This window comes from Astyanax mexicanus, chromosome 4 (genome assembly GCF_023375975.1).
Source record: "Astyanax mexicanus isolate ESR-SI-001 chromosome 4, AstMex3_surface, whole genome shotgun sequence".
Lineage (NCBI taxonomy): Eukaryota > Metazoa > Chordata > Actinopteri > Characiformes > Acestrorhamphidae > Astyanax > Astyanax mexicanus.
The window spans coordinates 6,420,437-6,445,157 of record NC_064411.1 but is presented as its reverse complement, the minus strand read 5'-3'; the positions used below and the strand labels follow the sequence as shown (position 1 = coordinate 6,445,157).

General features: G+C 35.2%; 3 protein-coding genes across 7 annotated transcripts in view; 1 reads left to right on the top strand and 2 right to left on the bottom strand.

Moving 5' to 3' along the window:
* Nucleotides 1-24,721, bottom strand: part of LOC125801167 (zinc finger protein 484-like) — a 634,928-nt gene that overhangs the window by 100,003 nt on the left and 510,204 nt on the right. The gene's annotated exons all lie outside the window — the stretch shown is intronic.
* The window catches only part of LOC111188977 (NACHT, LRR and PYD domains-containing protein 12), a 900,554-nt gene that overhangs the window by 572,592 nt on the left and 303,241 nt on the right, over nucleotides 1-24,721 (top strand). The window contains exons 12-14 of one of the 3 annotated variants that reach the window (XM_049476914.1): nucleotides 6,339-6,512; nucleotides 8,002-8,048; nucleotides 11,019-11,155. The exons of 1 other annotated variant lie outside the window; for it this stretch is intronic. In XM_049476914.1, the coding sequence (XP_049332871.1) occupies nucleotides 6,339-6,512; nucleotides 8,002-8,048; nucleotides 11,019-11,155 (358 nt within the window). Of the gene's footprint in view, nucleotides 1-6,338; nucleotides 6,513-8,001; nucleotides 8,049-11,018; nucleotides 11,767-24,721 lie in introns of those variants that run through there. One more of the 3 variants, XM_049476913.1, reaches the window with a different exon arrangement.
* LOC111196387 (NACHT, LRR and PYD domains-containing protein 12-like) overlaps nucleotides 1-24,721 on the bottom strand; it is a 798,826-nt gene that overhangs the window by 639,191 nt on the left and 134,914 nt on the right. The gene's annotated exons all lie outside the window — the stretch shown is intronic.

Genomic DNA, 24,721 nt, shown 5'->3' with positions numbered 1-24,721 from the left:
GTTCCAGCCTGTTTGCATCTCTACAAAGCGTTCTTATTCCCAAGCCTGTTTCGCCCTAGTTCCTGGTGTTTCCCTGGACTCCTCCCTGCTTAAGTATCCCTGTTTAATTTATTGTGTTTGTTTGCCCAGTTTACTTTTTAGTCTAGCTGTTTTCCTAAGCTCTGCTTAGCAGTTTTCTGTCATTTTTTAGTCTAGTGCTCCCATTGTTTTTCCCCATTCCCCATACTACTTCCTGGTTATATTGTTTTGGCAGTTTCACTTATTCCTTGTTTCTTTAGTCCCTGTTTCTTTTGGCCCAGTCCAGTTTGCTTTGTCAGTTTTTATATTTGTTTCCTATTTTGCCCAACTTTAGTGTGTTGCTCTATTCAACTTTATTATTGTAGTTTTGTTGTTTATTTTTAATTAAATTCTACTGCTTCGTTTTTACATCCCAGCAGTGTCTCTTATTTCCTTTTTGCCTGTTAAGTCAGGCATGACATACTGTAGTAAATCATATATTACTTGTAAGTATAACTTTGGTTGCATTGTGTTAGTTACTCACCAATAGCAATATGAAGTCTGTGTCCAAAGCAAGGAAGCCACTTCCATTTGTTTATCCGTAGTGCACTGACAACATTAGCCCCACTATCTGTTGTTGTACACACCATTTGGTCTTCTTGCAGCGACCAAGACGCCAGTGCATCTTTCAGACCTTGGGCAATAAACTCGCCTGTGTGATCTTCTGGAAAGTATGATGTTTGCAAACAGTAGCTTTTCAGTTGCCAAGATTCGTCAATGAAATGCGCGGCCACAGAGGTATGGCTCTGATGTTCTGCTTGACCATAAATCTGCCGTGGTTGCAAAATGTGCAACGTCTTTTAGCTTATGCTCCAGAGTTTGGCGACATGATTCATACAGCTTATGCAGAGCAGTGTGACTGAAATATTTTCGACCAGGCAGTTTATATCTTGGGTCCAGAGTGTTTAATAATTGTTTGAAGCCATCTCTCTCAACAACTTGAACGGGAATCATGTCTTTAGCGATGTAATTTGTGACTGCATTTGTTTTCTCTTGCCATCTGCTGCCTTTTTTGTCGTAAACTCTTTAGTGTTTGGGTTTTTGAGGCGCCAACCATCGCTGAGCCCTAAGTCTGTCATGTATTGTTTAATGATATCTGTTGAATGCCAGTAACGTGTATTGTGTGCCATAGTTAATCTGTCTATACATGGGTCAATGATTGAATTAAAGTCACCTCCAATTATAATGGTGGAATTTGATTATATTGTTTATATGGTTGTAAAACTCATGAAAGAAGGATGGGTTATAAATGTTGGGGCCATTCAAACTTGCTATTGTTAAGGGTGTGTTGCTGATGTTGATGTTAATTATGATGTATCTACCTGTGTCTGATATAGTGGTGTTATGTGTGAAGGGGATTTTTTGGTTTATTAGTATTGATACTCCTCTTTGGAGTTATAGTAGGCTGAGAATATATGGGTGAATTGTGGTGATCTGAGCTTATGATGATTTTGTTTCTGATAGATGTGTTTCTTGTAGTAAACAAATGTCTGCCTTTAGTGAAGTGAGATGTGCGTGCATTAGTATATTTGCGGGTGTGTGTGTATTTGCGCGTAATGGATGGATGGATGGATGAGATGGCATGAGGCATTTTAATAAACAAGTAAATATTAACAAAATAATAAATATATAATCATAAACAACGTCTATTGGTCTATGTTGCACATGCTTAAAAATTAACATTATAAATATAATTTTTATTTTTTTCCATTTTAGAGTAAAATTCTCATTTCCGCAACATGTCCATATCAGAATTTCAGTAATTTTTTTGGAAATTTTAATATTTAAACATTTAAAACAAAATACTTAAATGCATTTCATACTATAAACACTTTTAGTAAATAAAAATAAACGATTTTACATTGAAAAGAAAAAGCAATAAAATTAATAAAGAAAAGGAATGTGTCCAACACTAATTTTCTCATCCTCCGCAACAATTTTCAATCATTGTTTAAATCCACAAAGGAACTTACATTTTCAAGGCGTTTTCAACATTAGGGAAGACATTGGCCATGACACTCAAGATGGCTACCATGTAAGCAGTTCTTCTCATATGTTTCTGGATAAAAGTTAAAAGATTGCTCATCAACTTGTTCTGCACGACTTTTTCATTGTCATTACCGATATATCGAGTCTTGAGCCTACAGTTTGAAGTTACAGTCTGTATTTTTGATTATAATATAGTATATTAAGGTCTAAATGGACACTGTGAGTGAAAATTTATCTAGCCCTCATTGTGCCTTTACAGTTAGCATAAAAGTTTAGTCACTCATCCTCCGCAACTGAATTCTCACTTACCGCTACATTTCAATACCTGTTGCGATAATGAGATGCACTGCTTCGGTAATGAGAATTTGATTAGGAAGCATAATACAGATGCCTTTTTACTGCCTGATTGTCATAACATGAGCGTTACCCTGAACATTTTCTCCAGTAGACCATTCTAACTTAGCTATTGCAAACCACCAGTAGAGGTCACTAATGTTCCGTCTTATCTGGCCTGAAACTAAATCTAATTCCGTACACAGAATTAGATGTTAGACCACATAACTAGAGAGCTTTTTTCCATCTTTGATATATTTTATTGTAATATGCGATGTGTATTTGTTTACAGGCAGGTAGCTATTGAGAAAAGAACGGCAGCAGCAAAAGCAAGGCTGTCAAAGTTTAGGAAGAACATTTACATCAAGAATTACAACGTTTAGAAAAACACACACACATACTCAACGACACAGACAGTTGTTCCAGTTGGAGTTACTTTCACATGATATTATTTGTGTATAGTCTGTTCTAAGGAATTGAACAAAAACTGGAACGGATATCATAATTTCATATTTGCCATTTCCAGTGGGAAAATAAAGACAACACGTGATCTGACCAAAAAGTACCATGACAAAGAAAAAGCAATGGAGGAAAAAAAGTCAGCCAGATATTACAGAACTGACATATGCCTGACATATGGGCAAAACACAAAAAAACTACGTAAATTACTAAAAATAAAAGTTTGTTCTTAGTAGTCTTACAATGCTGGATGGTGCATAAGGATAGACAAGATTTCAGAGTTTCTGAGAGGTCTTTCTTTGACATTTGTTGAATGGTTTCCAATAGTTAAATGAGCTGTTTTATTAATGAAGGTGCTGTAGTCTACATGAAAGATTCTTTTGATATACAAATGTTTGCATTGTAAATTGTCTTAAATAATATGAAATGTTCTTGAAAATAACATTCTTTTCATAATGTAGCATTGTGTGTATGTAAGCTAATAAGTCTTAAACCCTTGCTTAACTGTAAATGAACTGAACTGCTTAACTTTGATAAAAAAAATTGCATTTTTATCATATATTTGATGTCATATCACATTGCGGTAATGATACATTTTTGTGGACTTCATCTATAAAATGCTAATAAAATATGCAATAAAATGGAACAAATGTTCTAAAAATAATATTCATAGTAAGTTTAGACCTTAATCTTAAATCCTCAAAAGGAAATTTGTTGTTAAATGCATTTTGCAAATTTTCATACTGGATGTCCTCTGAATCTGGATTTTGTGAGAATGACCCGAGTAAGTGGGAGTGGAAGAAAGAAAGAACGAGAGAGAAAGGAAAGTTTAGGGGAAATATATATATTGTGATTCGCCCCTGGGGTTAGGGGCGTGATCACTGTGACCCGGAAGGAGGAAGCACAGAGAGAGCATACCTTTTATTGGTTTAAAGGTCCTCCACCACACCCAGAATAAACTCAAAACAACATAACTCAGCCCAGTGGGGTTTTAGAGTTCAGTAGTTTCTTTTAAATTTTAAATATAAGTCCGTGCAGCCTCAGCCCGCAGCTCTCCAGTGAAAATACTCTCTGAGTGAGGGCTGAGGCTCAGTTTATATGCCTGTCCCAGCTGGTTGTTTAATCAGTCCTAATGCAGACCAGCTGGGACAGACAGGGCTGAGGGTTCCTGTGTGGGGTGGACCCCCGATTCCCCCGCCTCCTCACGCCACAATATACATTATGGATCAATTTGATGAGGTTATTTGAGTAATCACCTATATGTTAGAGATCGTGCAACGAGAGCGCAACACGCATGAGAGAGAGAGAGAGAGTGCACAAACCAAAGCGCTCGGGGGGAGAGAGAGAGAGACAGAGCGCTATTTAGTTACAGTTAAAGAAATTTAGAACAGCCAGGGAGTTATGTTTTTGTCACAATATAGCTGTCCATCAACATAAAGTTTGTTGCACAACATAAACTTTTGGCACAAAATTCACTCCATAAAATACCCACTATAAAAAATTCAGTCCTATGAAAAACAAGTGCAATTAATCACAGAATTTTGGTAGGTTTAATTGGATTGCATTTTTTAATTGATTGACACCACTAGAAATTCTACATGTATAAATGTGTAAATATTCAGGTGTTTACGATGATAACAAATCAAACAAGAAAAAGTGTTTAACGAAAGTCAGAGTATACCAAACAAACAAATACGAGTCTTCTGCAATCGTCTTAAGAATGTCCAACTTGAATGAACATTTGAGATATACATAGGCGTAGGAACCGGGGGGGATGGGTGGGACATGTCCCACCCAATATTAGAAACAGGTGGATTTGTCCCCCCCAAAAATGATATCAGTTCGCTCAGGTCAGCTGTACTATTAATGAGGAGACAGACCGGACCAATCACGGAGCCGGTTCAGGTATTAAGTCACGCCTCTCAGTAGAAACAGCCAATCAGCTTGCTGGTTTTGCGGCGCGCAGAGCAGAGGCAGTTTGCTGTTGGGGAAGCCCCGCCCCCTTGCTGTGAGATTTAGCAGCGGGATCGGGACGCAGCAGCTTCAGCTGATTTTAAAACAGATATGGATATACGGAGATTTTTCTAAAAGAAAGGTAACGATAGGCTAACCACTTCAACTGTGATGATATGTTTCTGATAGCTGGTTAAAAATACACGTCTCTGAATCAGCACACAGTTTAAACCCACTGTGATTAATAAACTGCAGCTGTGTTAGTGTGTAAGCTTATCTTTGGAATTAGCTAGATTGGGAGTCAGGGCAAAAGGAAAAAAAATAAAAAAATATATATGTAATGTTTCCCTGTACCTGATCAGCTAATCACTTTAATTTTCAAACTGTTTATTCATTTAGGATTACAGGACTTACTGTGAGCTATAATGAACGAAAATTGATTTAACTAGTTATCTAGAAGCTGGATGTAGATGATCGCCAGAATTTCGTACAGTACTTTAAGTTGGTAGTTTAAAGCAGTTACTTAACCCCGATCACTGCCCTAAACTAGTGTTTTCCACCTGATCAGCTAATAAACAGTCATTTACTGAGTTTACCTGTTAAAATCCTTTAGCCCCCTATGGAGCCTAAATTAATCATGTATATCCACCAGAGGAAGCTCTAGAATATGCAGAACAGTTTTAATATGCAGTAGAATATATAAGAACTGGGTTGAGAAACACTGCTGTAACGTGACTTCTGTTCATTTGTATTTCACAGTAAGACCACATAACCTGAAGTTTATAAAAGTCTCTATGAAACGTAAAGTTACATTCTTTTACATAAAAGGACACCATCTTAAGAAGAGCTCTCAGTAGAAAAAAATAAAAGTGCAGGAGAAAATGTAAATATACAACAGAATTGACATGCCAATACATAATAATAATAATAATAATAATAATAATAATAATAATAATAATAATAATAACAATAATAATAATCTGTTATATTATTTTAAATATTAGGTGATAACTCAGACATTGCTTGCATAATTATTCTAACAATAGTAGCTGTAATGTGGAGTAACATGTTTAGGTTGTAAAATCACCTTATAATAATAATTTACTTTTAATTAAAAGTAATTTCCACAAATGTTGTTCTAGGAAACTATTGGGTGGGCTTGGGTTCATATTGGCAAATGTGTCCCCCCCAATATCAAGCCCGCTCCTACGCCCTTGGAGATATATCACACATTGATTACAAAATTGTGATGCACGAGCAAAAACAATTTTAGCAAAAGTTAATATGAACTCAATTCTTTGGTCCACATCAATGCCAATGCCGTATTCACAGAAATGCTTACTGTTGAGGTTTGGGTTTCATGTTAATCTGTGTCAACTGTGTTAAGAAACTTTAGTTTCTATAGATATTTTTTTCAGATTTTGTAGTGTTATTTAAAAAAAAGAGACTAATATCAAAGTGCATTATCTTCCTCAGTCTGCTATGTTGTCTTTCTTTCTTTCTTGTTTTCTGTCACTCACTCACACATTCTCTTGCTCTGTCTGCAGATTATCTGGTTGTATGATCACAGATAAAGGCTGTTGTTCTCTGGCTTCAGCTCTAATTTTAAACCCCTCCCACTTGAAAGAGCTGGATCTGACCTACAACCACCCAGGAGAGTCAGGAGTGAAGCTGCTTTCTGACAGACTGGAGGATCCACACTGCAAACTGGAGAAACTCGGGTAGGTCTGAACTAATAATTATATTATCAACTTATTCTAAGATAAATATTGTTGTACATGTTGTACATTTTAACATTGTAAATCTAGTTGTAGTCACCAGGTAAACGTGGTGGAGCAGCATGTAACCTTCATTCTGTCATTCTGTCTTATTTTTGTTTACACAGCCACTGTTAATTGTTTATGCTCAAGCTATCTGCACTGAATGCCAAGTACTTCGCTGTAACTCTGTTTTGGCTCATCTTTCTGTTGGTAAAAAGAACCAAGGTTTAGTTTTCACTCCAGAACAGGTGGAAAACTTCAGTGATGGAGAGCTGCCCTGAGCATCGAGTCAGGAGAAAAGTTACATAATAAAAACTGATCTCTACTAACTTTATATACACTGAGAGTCAAGCACCCCAGCAACCAGCCCATGTCTTTATGGTAAAAATAATCAGTGACTGCAAAACCAGAATCCTTTCTGAACACTAACCTACACCCTGTGCAAGGTGGTCTTGATGCTTATTGCTATCTTACTCCCACCAACAGTGTATTTTCATGCTCTTCACCTGTCTTGTTTAAACAGCAACGGTGATTTTGAATATATCTACGCCGATGAAAAACATTGGTCAATTCCAGGTAGCTGTGCCATTTAAATAGCAATACCCCAAAGTCAGACCGCACCTGGCAAATGACATGGTGACTGGTTTATTTCATGATACATGCTTTTTGCATATTTTGAGCCTCTTTTGAGCAACTTTTCCTATCGTAAAGACACAGTGACACACCCTAAATCAAGCTGCATGCTGCACGGCTGACGGCTCACCTACGGATCACTAAAATAGAGCTCTGAATTTCTAAAGAGATCCCATTAATGTGATTGAGTTGGTTTGTTGGCTTCATTTAAAAACGTTGCCTATGTTACATTTAAATAATTTTTGAAGTTTTCTAATGACCAGTGGCATAAAATTATTTTTAAATCATGATAAAAAAAAGTTTGCACAATAATTCCTTGAAAAATGTATGGTCCAATAAAAACTGTTGTTTCTATCTTATTATTGAATGCTTAAAACTGATCTTAACTGAGGCGAGTGAGACCTGCAGTTCTTTAAATGTTGTTCTGGGTTCTTCCTGGATGAGTTGTTCATGCCCTTTTGGAGTAATTTCTGTAGCTCAGTCACTCCTGGGAACTTTAACCACTGTGCCATGTTTTCTCCATTTCTGAATAAAAGCTCTAATAAAAATAATACTACATATCGTGCATATAAAGCAGAATAAGATACGGCAAATATTAAAACTTTATACATGCAGACAAAAATATATTTAGAGAAGTAAGAGTTAATCTTCCGTTTTTAATCTGATTTTATGCAGTGTGCATTGCAGTTCCGTACTTTACCACATGAGGTCACTAATTTCCGCTCTCTCAAATGTTCACTCGTTTTCTACAAAGTATTTCTTTATAAATCAGTTTCTAAAAATCTCTGTGCTGATCTGTGTGTGTGTGTGTGTTTAGAGTGGAACATGGAGGGAAGATCAGAATCAAACCTGGATTAAAAAAATGTAAGTTACACACACACTCGCATACACACACTACACACACACACTACACACACACAATACACACACACACACACATACAAACACTCTACACATACACACACATGCATACACTACATACAAACAATACACACAAACACTACGCACACTACATACACATCCAAATACACATACACCCAATACAAACACACTACATACACACACATACACTACATACACAAACACTACACACACGTACACTACATACACACTACATACACACCCATATACACATACACTACATACACAAACACTACACACACACTAAATACAACACTACACACACTAAATACAACACTACACACACTAAATATAACACTACACACACACTAAATATAACACTACACACACTCTAAATACAACACTACACACACACTAAATATAACACTACACACACTCTAAATACAACACTACACACACTAAATATAACACTGCACACTCTAAATACAACACTACACACACTAAATTTAACACTACACACACTCTAAATATAACACTCTAAATATAACACTACACACACTAAATTAACACTACACAAACACTAAATATAACACTACACACACTCTAAATACAACACTACACACACTCTAAATACAACACTACACACTAAATATAACACTACACACACTAAATATAACACTACACACACTCTAAATACAACACTACACACTAAATATAACACTACACACACTAAATATAACACTACACACACTCTAAATATAACACTACACACACTTTAAATATAACACTACACAGACACTAAATTTAACACTACACACACACTAAATATAACACTACACGGAAACTAAATTTAACACTACACAAACTAAATATGACACTACACACACTCTAAATATAACACTACACACACACACACTAAATATAACTCTACACACACACTCTAAATATAACACTACACACACACTAAATATAACACTACACACACTAAATATAACACTACACACACTCTAAATACAACACTACACACTAAATATAACACTACACACACTAAATATAACACTACACACACTCTAAATACAACACTACACACTAAATATAACACTACACACACTAAATATAACACTACACACACACTAAATATAACACTGCACACACTCTAAATATAACACTACACACACTTTAAATATAACACTACACAGACACTAAATTTAACACTACACACACACTAAATATAACACTACACACACTCTAAATATAACACTACACGGAAACTAAATTTAACACTACACAAACTAAATATGACACTACACACACTCTAAATATAACACTACACACACACACACTAAATATAACTCTACACACACACTCTAAATATAACACTACACACACACTAAATATAACACTACACACACTAAATATAACACTACACACACACACTAAATATAACACTACACACACACACTAAATATAACACTACACACACACTAAATATAACACTACACACACACTAAATATAACACTACACACACACTAAATATAACACTACACACACACTAAATATAACACTACACACACTAAATATAACACTACACACACACACTAAATATAACACTACACACACACACTAAATATAACACTACACACACACTAAATATAACACTACACACACACACTAAATATAACACTACACACACACACTCTAAATAACACTACAGACACTCTAAATTTAACACTACACACACACACACACTAAATATAACACTACACACACTAAATATAACACTACACACACACTAAATATAACACTACACACACACTAAATATAACACTACACACACACACTAAATATAACACTACACACACTTTAAATGTAACACTACACACACACTAAATATAACACTACACACACTAAATATAACACTACACACACTAAATATAACACTACACACACTAAATATAACACTACACACACTTTAAATGTAACACTACACACACTAAATATAACACCACACACACTCTAAATATAACACTACACACACACACACAAAATATAACACTACACACACACTAAATATAACACACACACACACTAAATATAACACCACACACTAAATATAACACTACACACTAAATATAACAATACACACACTAAATATAACAACACACACTAAATATAACAACACACACACTAAATATAACAACACACACACTAAATATAACACCACACACTAAATATAACACCACACACTAAATACAACACCACACACTAAATACAACACCACACACTAAATATAACACCACACACTAAATATAACACCACACACTAAATATAACACCACACACTAAATATAACACCACACACTAAATATAACACCACACACTAAATATAACACCACACACTAAATATAACACCACACACTAAATATAACACTACACACTAAATATAACAATACACACACTAAATATAACAACACACACACTAAATATAACAACACACACACTAAATATAACAACACACACACTAAATATAACAATACACACACACTAAATATAACAACACACACACACTAAATATAACAACACACACACACTAAATATAACAACACACACACTAAATATAACAACACACACACACACTAAATATAACAATACACACACTAAATATAACAATACACACTAAATATAACACTAAATATAACAAAACACACACTAAATATAACACCACACACTAAATATAACAACACACACACTAAATATAACACTACACACTAAATATAACACCACACACACTAAATATAACACCACACACTAAATATAACACCACACACACTAAATATAACAATACACACACACTAAATATAACAATACACACACACTAAATATAACAACACACACACACACTAAATATAACAATACACACACTAAATATAACACCACACACTAAATACACTCTGTTTGTGTTCTTGTGTTCAGGGTTCTGTGATTTCACTCTGGATCTGAACACAGTGCAGCGTCGTCTCTCTCTGAGTGAGGAGAACAGGAGGGTGGAGTGTAGAGAGAAGCTGCAGTCGTATCCTGATCATCCAGAGAGATTTGATTGGTATCCGCAGGTTCTGGGTAGAGAGAGAGTTACTGGTGTTACTGGACGCTGTTACTGGGAGGCTGAGTGGAGCGGGAGAGGAGCTGCTGTAGCTCTGAGTTATAAAACTATCAGCAGGAAAGGAGGAGGATCAGACTGTTGGTTTGGACGGAATATAAACTCCTGGAGTCTGATCTGCTCTGATAACAGTTACTCTGTTCATCACAATAATAACAGAACTGATCTCTCCACTCCTCCCTCCGGCTGTAGGAGAGTAGGAGTGTATGTGGACTGTCCCTCCGGCACTCTGTCCTTCTACAGAGTCTCCTCTGATACACACTCACCCTCACCCTCACACACTCTCACACACTTACACACTCTCACACACTTACACACATTCTACACCACCTTCACTCAGCCCCTCTATGCAGGTTTTACTGTTTATCCTGGCTCCTCAGTGTGTCTGTGTAAGATAGAATAACCCTGTGTGTAACAGAGATTTGATGTGTGTGTGTGTGTGTGTGTGTGTGTGTAGGAGGGAGAATGTGGGTATAAATATAAGTAAGTAAATATTTTATATAGATAATTTTGTAATTTTTTTCCAGAACCTTTACTTTAATTACTATTATCTTTATTCACTACAGTTATTATTGTTAATTACTGTTTTATTTTATTGTAAAATTGGTTCATATTAATAAAGCTAAATGAAGAAAGGTGAAGAGGAGTCTGATGATTTTTTGTGTGTTTTGCTAAATGAAATTTAGATTTTAAAAAAGTGTCTACTGGAATTAATTTCACAATTGGTGCTCTAACAGCGGCACTGATCTTTCCGTAGTAATTAGTAAGTGTTATTTGTTGGGGTAGTTTAAAGTAGGGCTGGACCTGAATATTTATGTATTGGAATATTCGCTCGTTGAGTAGGTATTCGGTTTTTAATTTTGGTATTCGGATATTAATTTTTTTTTTCCCCCTTTCCAGAGCTCCACCTCACTCTAACATTTCTGTTCAGGTTAATGGCGGTTTAACAGAGGCAAAATGCAGAGAAGCTCAGCTGTTTGAAAGCATTTCAAATTGAGTGTAGACAAGACAAAGGCAGTGTGCCAAATATGTGATATTTAACTAGCATATCATGGTGGCACATCAAGCTTGAGGAACTATCTAAATGCAGTAAGTATTATTTCTTGATGGTGTAAAAAAACAAGATTATTCCTGCTAGCAAACTAATCTTAAAGAGCGTCTGCCATGTGTTGCCATGATGAAGCTGCTTCTGTCTGACATTAAAAGTAATGTTATACGTGATAAAAAAAACTTGCAGGCACTTCAAAACTGATTTATATAATAAAATGTAAGGGGTAATGTGGCAACAGTAGGGGCTAAATCAGTTACAAAAAGCCTAGCCTACAAGAATGATGTCTGAATGAATATCCTCTAATCTAATATAATTTAACATGGTTTAAAAGTATAAAATAATTTCTAAACAAACAAACTATTTTATATTGAGCTTATAGCCCAAGTGCAAAAACACAAAATCAGTAATAGGGCTATGCACTGCACAATCATTAAACCCAAATAGACCAAGAACAGTAACATCATTTACAATGACTTTCCTCTACTCTAATGTAATTAACAGTGTTTAACAATATAAAATACTTTCTGAACAAACTTTTTTGTTTGTTTTTAGGCAAGTGTAGTTTAAACTGCAAAACCGTGATATAAAACTCAATATAAAAAATCAGACAAAATGCATTTCACCCCTCTCTCTCTTTCTCTCTCTCTCTCTCTGTCTCTCTGACTCTCTCTCTCTTTCTTTCTTTCTCTCTCTTTCGAAACTGAATTCAGAGCGACGCTACAAATAATATAAAACTCGGTTCAGTTAACTAAAATAAGTTGAGTGCGGAAACGTTAATTAAATATTGTCAAATATAAATAATAGCTTGAGGTTTTGGTGAGCTTATTTCCATGTTTTGAAACTGAAACTAACTGAAACTGAAACTTTTATTACTATCAGGCTTTTTATTCAGAAAGCCTGTGGTTGTTTTCAATTAGTTTTTTTAATGAGTTTATATTTTATATTACTTATTTATTTTTATTATTTTATTTATCAAAATAGTTTATATAAATATCTATATCATATAGTATATATCTATTTTTTCCCTCATGATTCCCATGTTCTTAGTTTATTAATATTATTTTTATAATTTCTTATCATTTTACTTTATTTTCACTACTGTTATTTTTTCTTTATAAAATATAATTCTTTACTTTTTATGTGTCTTTTTTATAATCTTTTTCAAATTTCCTATTTTTCCTTTTTTACGTATATATTTTATTCGTCTAGAGTAAATGTCAGTTTTTATTTCTATTTTTTTTATATTTTGTATTTCTTTTAAACTGTAAATGCTCAGCTGCATTGTAAATGAGGATCCCCCTCCAGTGTAAATAATGGTTAATTGCTTGATTAATATTCAGTGTTGTAAACCCAGTTTTTCCTTAAACAATAAAGAGAATAGAGAATAAAATAACATTACTCTTCTCTTATATGAGCTGCTGGTGAATCTTCACAGTGTGATGGCGCAGTCCCCCAGCACACGCTCAGCAGCCCCTCCCCCTGGCCATGGGCGGGGCATGTACAGCGGGAGAGCGTTTGTTCACTCTGTTAGTGCGCACCCAAATACCACCGTCCATCCGGGTGTATCAAACCAAACAGACCAAACCGAACAATTCAATAAAATACAGAGAACCGTCGCATCCCTAATACACACTAAATATAACACTAAATATATCACTAAATATAACACTAAATATAACACTACACACTAAATATAACACTAAATATAACACTAAATATAACACTACACACTAAATATATCACTAAATATGACAACTACACACTAAATATAACACTAAATATAACACTAAATATATCACTAAATATAACAACTACACACTAAATATAACACTAAATATAACACTAAATATATCACTAAATATAACACTAAATATATCACTAAATATAACACTACACACTAAATATATCACTAAATATGACACTAAATATAACACTACACACACTAAATATAACACTAAATATATCACTAAATATAACACTACACACACTAAATATAACAATAAATATATCACTAAATATAACACTAAATATATCACTAAATATAACACTACACACTAAATATAACACTAAATATAACACTACACACTACATATAACACTACACACACTAAATATAACACTACACACTAAATATAACACTAAATATAACACTACACACTAAATATAACACTACATACACTAAATATAACACACACACACACTAAATATAACAACACACACACTAAATATAACAACACACACTAAATATAACACTACACACTAAATATAACACTACACACTGAATATAACAACACACACTAAATATAACAACACACACACACTAAATATAACACTACACACTAAATATAACACTAAATATAACACTACACACTAAATATAAGACTACACACACACTAAATATAACACACACACACTAAATATAACACTACACACTAAATATAGCACTACACACTAAATATATCACTACACACAGTAAATATAACACTAAATATAACACTAAATATAACACTACACACAATAAATATAACACTACACACTAAATATATCACTACACACACTAAATATAACAACACACACTAAATATAACACTAAATATAACAACACTACACACTAAATATAACACTACACACTAAATAAAACACTACGACACACTAAATATAACACTACACACACTAAATATAACACTACACACACACTAAATATAACACTACACACACACTAAATATAACAACACTACACACACTAAATATAACAATACACACACTAAATATAACACACCACACACTAAATATATCACTAAACACACTAAATATATCACTACACACTAAATATAACACTACACACTAAATATAACACTACACACTAAATATAACACTAAATATAACACTACACACTAAATATAAGCCTACACACACACTAAATATAACACACACACTAAATATAACACTACACACTAAATTTAACACTACACACACTAAATATAACACTACATACTAAATATAACACTACATACACTAAATATAACACACACACACACACTAAATATAACAACACACACACACTAAATATAACAACACACACACTAAATATAACACTACACACTAAATATAACACTAAATGTAAGACTACATACTAAATATAATGAACTGCGAGCCAAAGAAACGGGACCGAACGTGGGGACTTCAGTGGTTCTGTTCAGGCTCTTGTCAAACATAATGACAAACGAATCTTCATTCTCTCGTGAGATGAGCTGCTTCTTCTTTTGTACACCATCAGATGGCCAACTCAGTGTCATGCACCCACACCCTTGTCTCTGGGTCCAAGTCAAATAGGCCAGATACTGAGTATTTTTTTAAAATAAGTATATTTACTTCTTTTAAGGAAGACTTGAAGCGGCCGACCCCAGTGCACAGACGGTTCAGCAAGGTCCATAGGTGGCGTGGCAGGTCTTCTCCTTTTACACCACCTCCTGGATCCCTGATGAATTCTGGGATGTGGGAAGGCCCAGCTGTTTCTCAGCTGCTTTTTTGATTTAAAAAATCCAAATAATTTGTACATTTAGTAAGCTTATATCCATTTCATACAGATCATTAGTAACTGTTAATCAGTTTTCTTCAGATACAAAGTAAATATAAATAAAATTTTCTTCAGATACAGTAGTATCTTCTAGTCACCGGGGAAAGCGCCGCCACACACCCACTGACAAACCCGACAGAGAATTTCAGCATCCTCCACGTAAGCCAGGAAGTGCCAGGAGGGTTGCCTTGGATTTTATGTCCTTGGAAGATTGATTACAACAATAGGAAGCAGGAAATCATAACGGAGGACAGCATGAAAAGGAGGAAAAGAAAGAGAGGGAAAGAGAGAGAGATTACAATGTAACCAGAAATCTTTATATCGAGGGGGGGTTAAAGCTAGTCACTTTGCTAGTCTCAGCTAGCTAGCTAACGCTCTGTTTACATGGTCTAGCTACTGAAAATGTGAGATTTTGCTTTTTTAAATATTATCTCAGGAGTTTCTACGCTGTGCCCTCTCACTGACATGAAATATTGTTCTCTTTTGTAATCAGGTATGTTATATTCTGTGTATTATAAGTTTTGGAATGTAGCGTTTCACTTAAAATGTCACCTCTTTGTGTGGTAAATGTTATATAAAAAGGCTGAAGCTCTAACCGCATGGTCGGTTGTATTAAATTTGGTACACCATGAGCTATTATGAATTTTTTATTGTGATATAGCCACTGGGTAATTTGTTTTATCTACATTTTGAGAAAATAGTTTTATTTTTATATATTTATATATTTGTGCCAATTAATATGTATTGAACCTGAACAGTATTGCTGAACATTAGAAAATAATATAATGTGAAATGTGTTTTGATTCCTGTTTTATACTTTTATAAATATTGTATATTTTTATATAACCTAATTTTATATATTATTCATGCAGTTACTGTTAACCAGTCTGCGCTGATTGCTGAAGTGGGAGGAGTTTCTACGCTGTGCCCTCTCACAGACAGAAATATTGTTCTCTTTTGCAACTTAACCCTTCAATAAATAATGACAGTGAGCTCAAGCTGTTTAATGCAGTCATAGAAAACAGAATCATCATGAAAAACTAATGAAAACGTTATAAAATGTGTATAAAGTCAAACATTCCATTCGGCCTGTGATATGATTGGCTGACAATAGCCAAAAACGAACAGTAGCTCCGCCCACCCAGCGTCTATTCGCTGAGAGAGAGCAGGGGGGCGGGGCTTAGAGGGAGAGAGATGTGACGCAGCGAAGGAGAGAGTGAAAGTAAGTTCAGTCTCCGCCATTAGAAGAGGACAGAAGTCCGGATTCACTCGGTAAGTTCAGAACTGAAGTGAATGTAGAACAGAACCGTGTAGCTTAAAGTCAGAACCGGTTCTAAAGGTTCCTCAGATCCAGAACCGGTTCTTTAAGCTCAGCTCAGTGTCCGATTCCACTGGAAGAACCAGGATCAGCATGGAGATCTGAACCGGGCCTGGATCAGACCTGGACCTGGTCTAGATCAGACCGGCTGGAGAACAATCAGCTGTAACAGATCAATAATGCTGTAAACTGAAGAGAAATGCGCAGATATAGATTGATATTTATTGATCACAGTGTAGTTTATGCTGTTTAAAGCGCATTACTGCTTAATGTGGGCTTTGATCTGTTGGGGAGATAAAAACACGGAACTGCTATAAAGGCGTGTTTATATGCAGTAGCGCTGTTCAACCAGCAGGGGGAGCAACGGAGCTCAAGATCACGTGGAGTGTTAGTGTTTTTAATCCTGCTGTTTTATATTATACTTAAATAATCTCTCTATTCTGATTCAGTAACATAATAATAATATCATTAATAATAATAGAACAGTGTGTATATTTATAATCTTGTGTAATGCAGTAATATTACTACTAATAATTAAATTATAATCATTATAATAACAGTAAATGTTTCTGTAATCTGTAGAATAATGTGTAATGAGGGTAAATCACACTGTTATGTATCGTTCTCTGTTTGTTTTGTTTTGTTAGTTTATCAGGTTTTGTTTAATGCTGTTCTGATGATAATGTCATTATTGTAAGAATAAAGGTTTTATTGTAACGGCTGATCTGTTCTCAGGGGTCGGTGTCGGCAGTGTTCAGCTGTGTGTGAATGAAGAAGAGTAAATGATGGATCTTCAGAACTCCAGCAGTGGAGGAGGACCTCCTGTCCTAAAGTGAGTAAATTAAGTGATAGGTTTAATATGTAAAGTAGTTTTGTATTGTAATGGTTTCAGCTCTAATCCTGGAGCTGTGATCTGCATATTTTACAGTTTTAAAATATTGAGAACAGAGTTTCTCCTGGACCAGAGTCAGAACCCTGTGCTGTATTTAAACACAGAGAAACACTTAACAAACCAGCCAGTTATTCTTATAGTAGAATGTGTTTCTAATCTGTATTTAAAGTACATATCTGCCTTTAATATCTAATTGTTAACATTAATAATATGTTTCCTTCTGTGTGGTTTGTGTAGTGATATTATGCTGTTGCTAGGTGGTTGCTATGGTATGGGGTGGTTGCATATTTATGTTCAAAAATATGGTCCATATCGGATTTGTCTGTAGTGAAAGTGGACTCTGTACCAGATCCATTGTGAGGATCCGTCTCGGATTTTACCACACGCTGTCTGAGTTTACATTAGCATTAGGAATGAGGAAATCCTGATGTGCTGCATTTATATAGATCAGATGGAAGTGATTGGGTTTGTTATTAAAGCTGTGGAATGAAGCTTCTCACAGAAAGACTTGTTCTATTCTGTTCTGATCTGTATCTCTGTTAGAGTTCAGTATAAAAAATATACCTTTTAGTTTATAATACAGTATAATTGTGTAATTAATTGTGTAGCTCTTACCAATACATGTTATTAACTAGTCACAGATCTATAAAATACATATAGTAAATATGATCTAATTAGGTGATGACATTGTTACGTCACATTACTCCACACTTTACTCTCATCATGGATCATCATTAAGATCTGTTTACAGGAGGAAGAGAGCAGCATCTCCAGCCCCCAGTGGAGTGTCTATGAAGAGTGATTGGTCCATGGATCATCCTCCAAAGTTCAGCAGTGGAGGAGGACCTCCTGTCCTAAAGTGAGTAAATTAAGTGATGGGTGAATATGTAAAGTAGTGCTGGGCGTTAAAACGTTATCGATATGTATCGCGATATATATTTTTCTCGATTACACTGATAAGCTGGGTGATAGGATTCGATAAACTTTATTTTCTATTTCCCGTTTAAGCTGCGCTGTGAACAGGTGTAGCCCACGATCAGGCTGCACGCTTTACCACTTTCCGTGTAAACTAACGTGAACTTCAGCACGACTGATGGGTTAGTATATAAACACTAGGGTTGCAACGGTATGAGATTTTCACGGTATGATAACCGTCTCGGAAAATACCACGGTATCACGGTTATCACGGTATCACAGTTTGTTACATATATTATTAAACTGACCCTTAAAGAAATTACAACAAAGGTTTTTTGTTCAATTAACTATTTATTGTAGAAACTACAACATCAGGTGAAGGAAACCATGTTTTTCCACTACTCTTAAGGGCATTAAGAGTGTATATATATATAAAAAAGTTGGTATATAACCAGATACTGCAGAAAGAGGGGATTTATTTCTGACATGATCCTCACAATAGAGATTTCTATTTTAAGGCGTTCATACCTTAAAACCTTCAACATATGAAAAACAGGCACGTCAGAATTTGAAAATAAACGCATGTAAATGAATGGCGTCTTTCACATCCAGTCCGGCTAGGACCTTTACACGGACACGTGAATCCATCGTAGCACGCACTTCACGCCTGTACCTGCGTGCCCAAATTTCGGATAACTCAGCGCTTTTGCGGGCGCTTACCGCATGGGTTGTGCACGACTACAAAGAGGTTTTATTTATGTTCAGATTAAAATTATAAACTGAACACATACTTTCCGCTGCACAGCGGGGTGGTGTTTTCGAAGATGGGAGAACAGGTTTGATGTATTTCCTCCTTTAGCTGTGACTTTACGGCCACATTGATTACAAGCTTGTTGATTACAAGATTACAAGTCTGTTTTCAGGCTGTTTGAATGAGCGAAATATGATCAGAATTATGTTAATTAACACTAACATAGAAGCATAGAACTATTATTTAATTAAAATGATTTTTAAGAACAGCTAAAGACAGTGCGGAGAAGTTCACGTGCGAGAGAGAGAGACACAGAGAGAGAGAGACAGAGAGAGAGAGAGATTTGCGTGTTCTGATGTGATCTACTCACAGGTAAAGGTTCTCTTTTATCTCCTCGTGCTCATTTTAGTCCAATTCATAATTCTGCAGTTTCTCAGTGTTTTCTGTCGTGTTTTGCGGCTAGCGCGAGCGCTTACAACTAACACCGCGGACCGCGAGGTGCAGCCGCGCTGCCGCTGTTATGCCGAATCCGACTCCCTGCTCAATCCGACTCCCGCTTCGCGGACAGAATCAGCACAACACCTCCCGCTGTAGAACTGCGGGACTGAAAACAGCGCTTATAAATAAGTTAGTTAAGTTTCACTTTCAGTTTTCGTTATTTGGTTCGTTTTCATTAACAATAATAATTGTTAATGAAGCTCTAGTCTAGCACTTTCTGCCGTTCTCACCGCTGTGTGCTGAGTAGCTGAAGCGGAGCAGAGTTGCGCATGCGCGGGTGAGTTTCACCGCTGGCTTGCGTTTTACCGGTAATAAGCAAACACACACGGTATGATAACCGTGCATTTTAATACCACGGTATACCGTGAAACCGGTTACCGGTGCAACCCTAATAAACACACAGAAAAGCAGCACTTTCCATCTTTTTTCCTAACCCTCACTGTTTCTGTTAGAAAACCCTGAGGGCAGAATTCTCCTGTTTCTGTTTCTCCTCTGTCTCTGATTACTTTGTGTTTTTAGTTTTTAACAGGTAGAGAGTCTGTTGTGCTGGATATTTTACTAAATACAGAAGATTATATAATCTGTGTAGCTGTATTTGAATGGAACTAAACATTGCTGTTACTGAACTGGATGAGTTTTAAATACACTTGTTAAGTAATGTAAGTCTAGTCTACTGAAAGCCAGTAATGTTAGTATAAATCTGTACTGCAGGAGAAGTGGATCATTTCAGAAACTTGACTTTATTCCTTCCACCTCCATTACAGGTCACTTGCTTTAAAATATTTAAATGTTAGCATTATTTAAATATTTTAAAGCAAGTGACCTGTAATGGAGGTGGAAGGAATAAAGTCAAGTTTTTATTCAAGCTAGTCAAGCTATTATTTTAATAAACATTAGCAGTACATAATCTCAAAATAACAACAAATATAAAATCGAAAAACAGTAAAACATATGTAATACATACTTTTTATATGACCAAAATTTATTAGACTAAAACTAGACTAAAATGTTTGTTTTCATCGACTAAAACTTGACTTAAATTAATAATATCCGATAGACTAGAATGTAATTAAAACTATTATACATTTTAGTCAAAAGATTAAGACTTTAACTACATCAAAACCACCTGTCAAAATGAACACTGATATTACTCTTTTAGTTTGCTTTATGTAGCTGCCTGCATTCAGGGAGGGGAATAATCCCTTGATTAAATATAATTTTAGAAGTGCTATGGGAATTTAAATTAAACAGACAAATAATGTATCAAATCAAATCAAATCAAATTTATTTGTATAGCGCTTTTTACAACAGGTGTTGGCACAAAGCAGCTTTACAGAAACATGATTACAGGACAAAGAATCAGGCAAAACATTAAACATAGAATATACATAATACAGAATCCCCAGTGAGCGCGTAAAGCGCGTAAAGAATGTAAAGGGTCTGATTTTTTTAAGAGTTTATATATTTGTCCCCTTGTACTTGTCTTAAGGGCCAAACATGTGGGGGGGGGGGAGGTGGGTGGGTTGGGTTCCGGACCTGTGTGGATGTATAATGACTTTTTTAAATAAATTTAAAAGCTGTCTGAGCACCTTGTGCCCACCTGGCAAGATGTGGATATCCTAGTGTCTGTCCACAAGGCTCTGAGTCTGCTAGTGATTTTGGTCATAACTCCCATATTCTCTCACTTATGAGTAAAAAGAAACCTTTAAGTGTAACAGAACGTTATTTGATTTATATTGTGATACATATCGATATCGGCTGATATGGAAAACAATATTGTGATAAGACTTTTTTCCATATCGCCCAGCCCTAATGTAAAGTAGTTTTATATTTTAATGATTTCAGCTGTAATCCAGGAGCTGTGATCTGCATGTTTTACAGTTTTAAACTATTACGAACAGAGTTCTCTTAAACACAGAGAAACGCTTAACAAACCAGCCTGTTATTCTTATAGTAGAATGTGTTTCTAATCTGTATTTAAAGTAAAGATCTGCCTTTAATATCTAATAGTTAATATTAATACTTATTATTCCATATTGTAGTGTAGAGTGTAAATATGTTTAATTCTGGCACAGTAACAGTATTAGGTGGTTTCTGTAGTGATCTTATGTTGTTGCTATGGTGGTTGCTATGGTATAGGGGTGGTTGCTGAGCTGTTTGCAGCTGGCGAGGTTCAATAACCAGAACAGAGCTGCTCTGGTTCAGGATGGTGGTAAGAGGATCTGGTCCAGATTTTTGAACATAAATGTGACGATTTGATCAAAATCCGGATCAGATTTGTCTGTAGTGAAAGTGAACTCTGAACCAGATCCATTGTGAGGATCCGTCTCGGATTTTACCACACGCTGTCTGGGTTTACATTAGCATTAGAAATGAGGAAATCCTGATGTGCTGCATTTATATAGATCAGATGGAAGTGATTGGGTTTGTTATTAAAGCTGTGGAATGAAGCTTCTCACAGAAAGACTTGTTCTATTCTGTTCTGATCTGTATCTCTGTTAGAGTTCAGTATAAAAATATACCTTTTAGTTTATGATACAGTATAATTGTGTAATTGTGTAACTCTTACCAATACATGTTATTAACTAGTCACAGATCTATAAAATACATATAGTAAATATGATCTAATCAGGTGATGACATTGTTACATCATAACAAACACACAAATATATTTAACAGTATTGTTAAAGAAATTAAAATATGTATATTTATTAGACGAGCGTTTTTCAGTTTGGGGCAGCTGACAGAAAGCTTCAGGACGCTTCTGGGACGTCATGAAGAAGATAGTCTGGAACCTGTGAATAAGTTTTAGTAAAGGAACACATTACTCCACACTTTACTCTCATCATGGATCATCATGAAGATCTGTTTACAGGGAGAAGAGAGCAGCATCTCCAGCCCCCAGTGGAGTGTCTATGAAGAGTGATTGGTCCATGAAGGATCCTCCATTCTTCAGCAGTGGAGGAGGAAGCTCTGGGTCTCGGTACATCACTGCACTAAACTACTGTTCTGTTCTGAGAGTGAAGCTCTTCAGTTCCTGATCTTTATTAAAGATGTGCTGTGTGTTGGAGTTTCACTGTGTAAATGCTGGAGTTTCACTGTGTTTAATGTTAACAGAACTAAAACCCAGAGAGGAGCTTCTCCAGAACCCAGCTGTGTTTCTATGAAGAGTGACGCGTCCATCATTATTCCTCCTTATTTCAGCAGTGAAGATATGACCTCTGACCCACAGTGAGTGAAACATCACTTACATCATTTACTTTTTCTATAATTTACCTTTTTAAAGCATATAACACACACCCTCACACACACTCACACACACTTACCCTCACACACACCCTCACACACACCCTCACACACACACACACAGGAGGTCAGTGTGAGATTTACTGTATGTAATGATCAGTGTACACAGCTGTGGTGTGATGGGGAGGCGGGGTTTAGATTAGACTGACTGACCTGAACAATGAGAGTAAATTACAGTATCATTATATATCTATATTAGGGGTGTGTAATTCTGATAAAAACAATATCTAAATCATTTTTGTAATTTTGTCAGATAAAAAAACTGTATTTTGCATTATTCAAAAAAATGTTTCGAAAAGTATTATATTGTAATAAACTGCACTTCTTAAATGATCGTAAGATTTGCTTATTAAATATATTAATCAAAACAATATATTAAATATTTAAACATTAAACTCACACCTCCAAATATTGAACAGTGCACCATGTGACCTACCAGATATTCTTGAATAAAAGCATCAGTGTTAGAAAAGCAAAACTAAATTATACTATATTTATATAAGTTATATCAATCAAATTAAAACATTAATTGTATTAATCACAACAATATTCTGTGAAGGGACAACAATCATTGTGCAGTGTGTTGTGTTTGGCAGACCTAGATTATTATTGGTGTATTTCTAATGTCAGTATAAATGAGATTATTTAATGTGCTGAGTAACTGATTTTAACTGAGAGCTTTAATGGAGGAAATAAACACTAGAGTAGCTCCATATTCCATCTTTAACAGAATGGAAAGAGAAAACATGTCTTCAGCTGTGTGTGTGTGTGTGTGTGTGTGTGTGTGTGTGTGTGTGTGTGTGTGCGTGCGTGCGTGCGTGTGTGTGTGTGTGTGTTTGTGTGTGTGTGTGAGAAAGCATGGGGAAGAGAGAGAGAGATTTGGAGGAAAATGAAGCGTGAATGAAAAACCCACAATGGTCACAGAAATAACTTGAATTTGACAAAAGTTATACTAAATAAAAATTCTATGAAAATAAATAAATGAAAATCTGACATTGATTTTCAACTGTGCTTCAACATAATTGTTTTAAAAAGTAAACTCATTAAACAGGCCTGGACAAAAATGATGGTACCTTTGAAAATAATGTGACTAAAGGCACATGTTAAATCAAGGTGTGTCCACTAATTAGCATCACAGGTGTCTAAATCTTGTAATCAATCAGTGGGTCTATATATATATATATATATATATATATATATATATATATATATA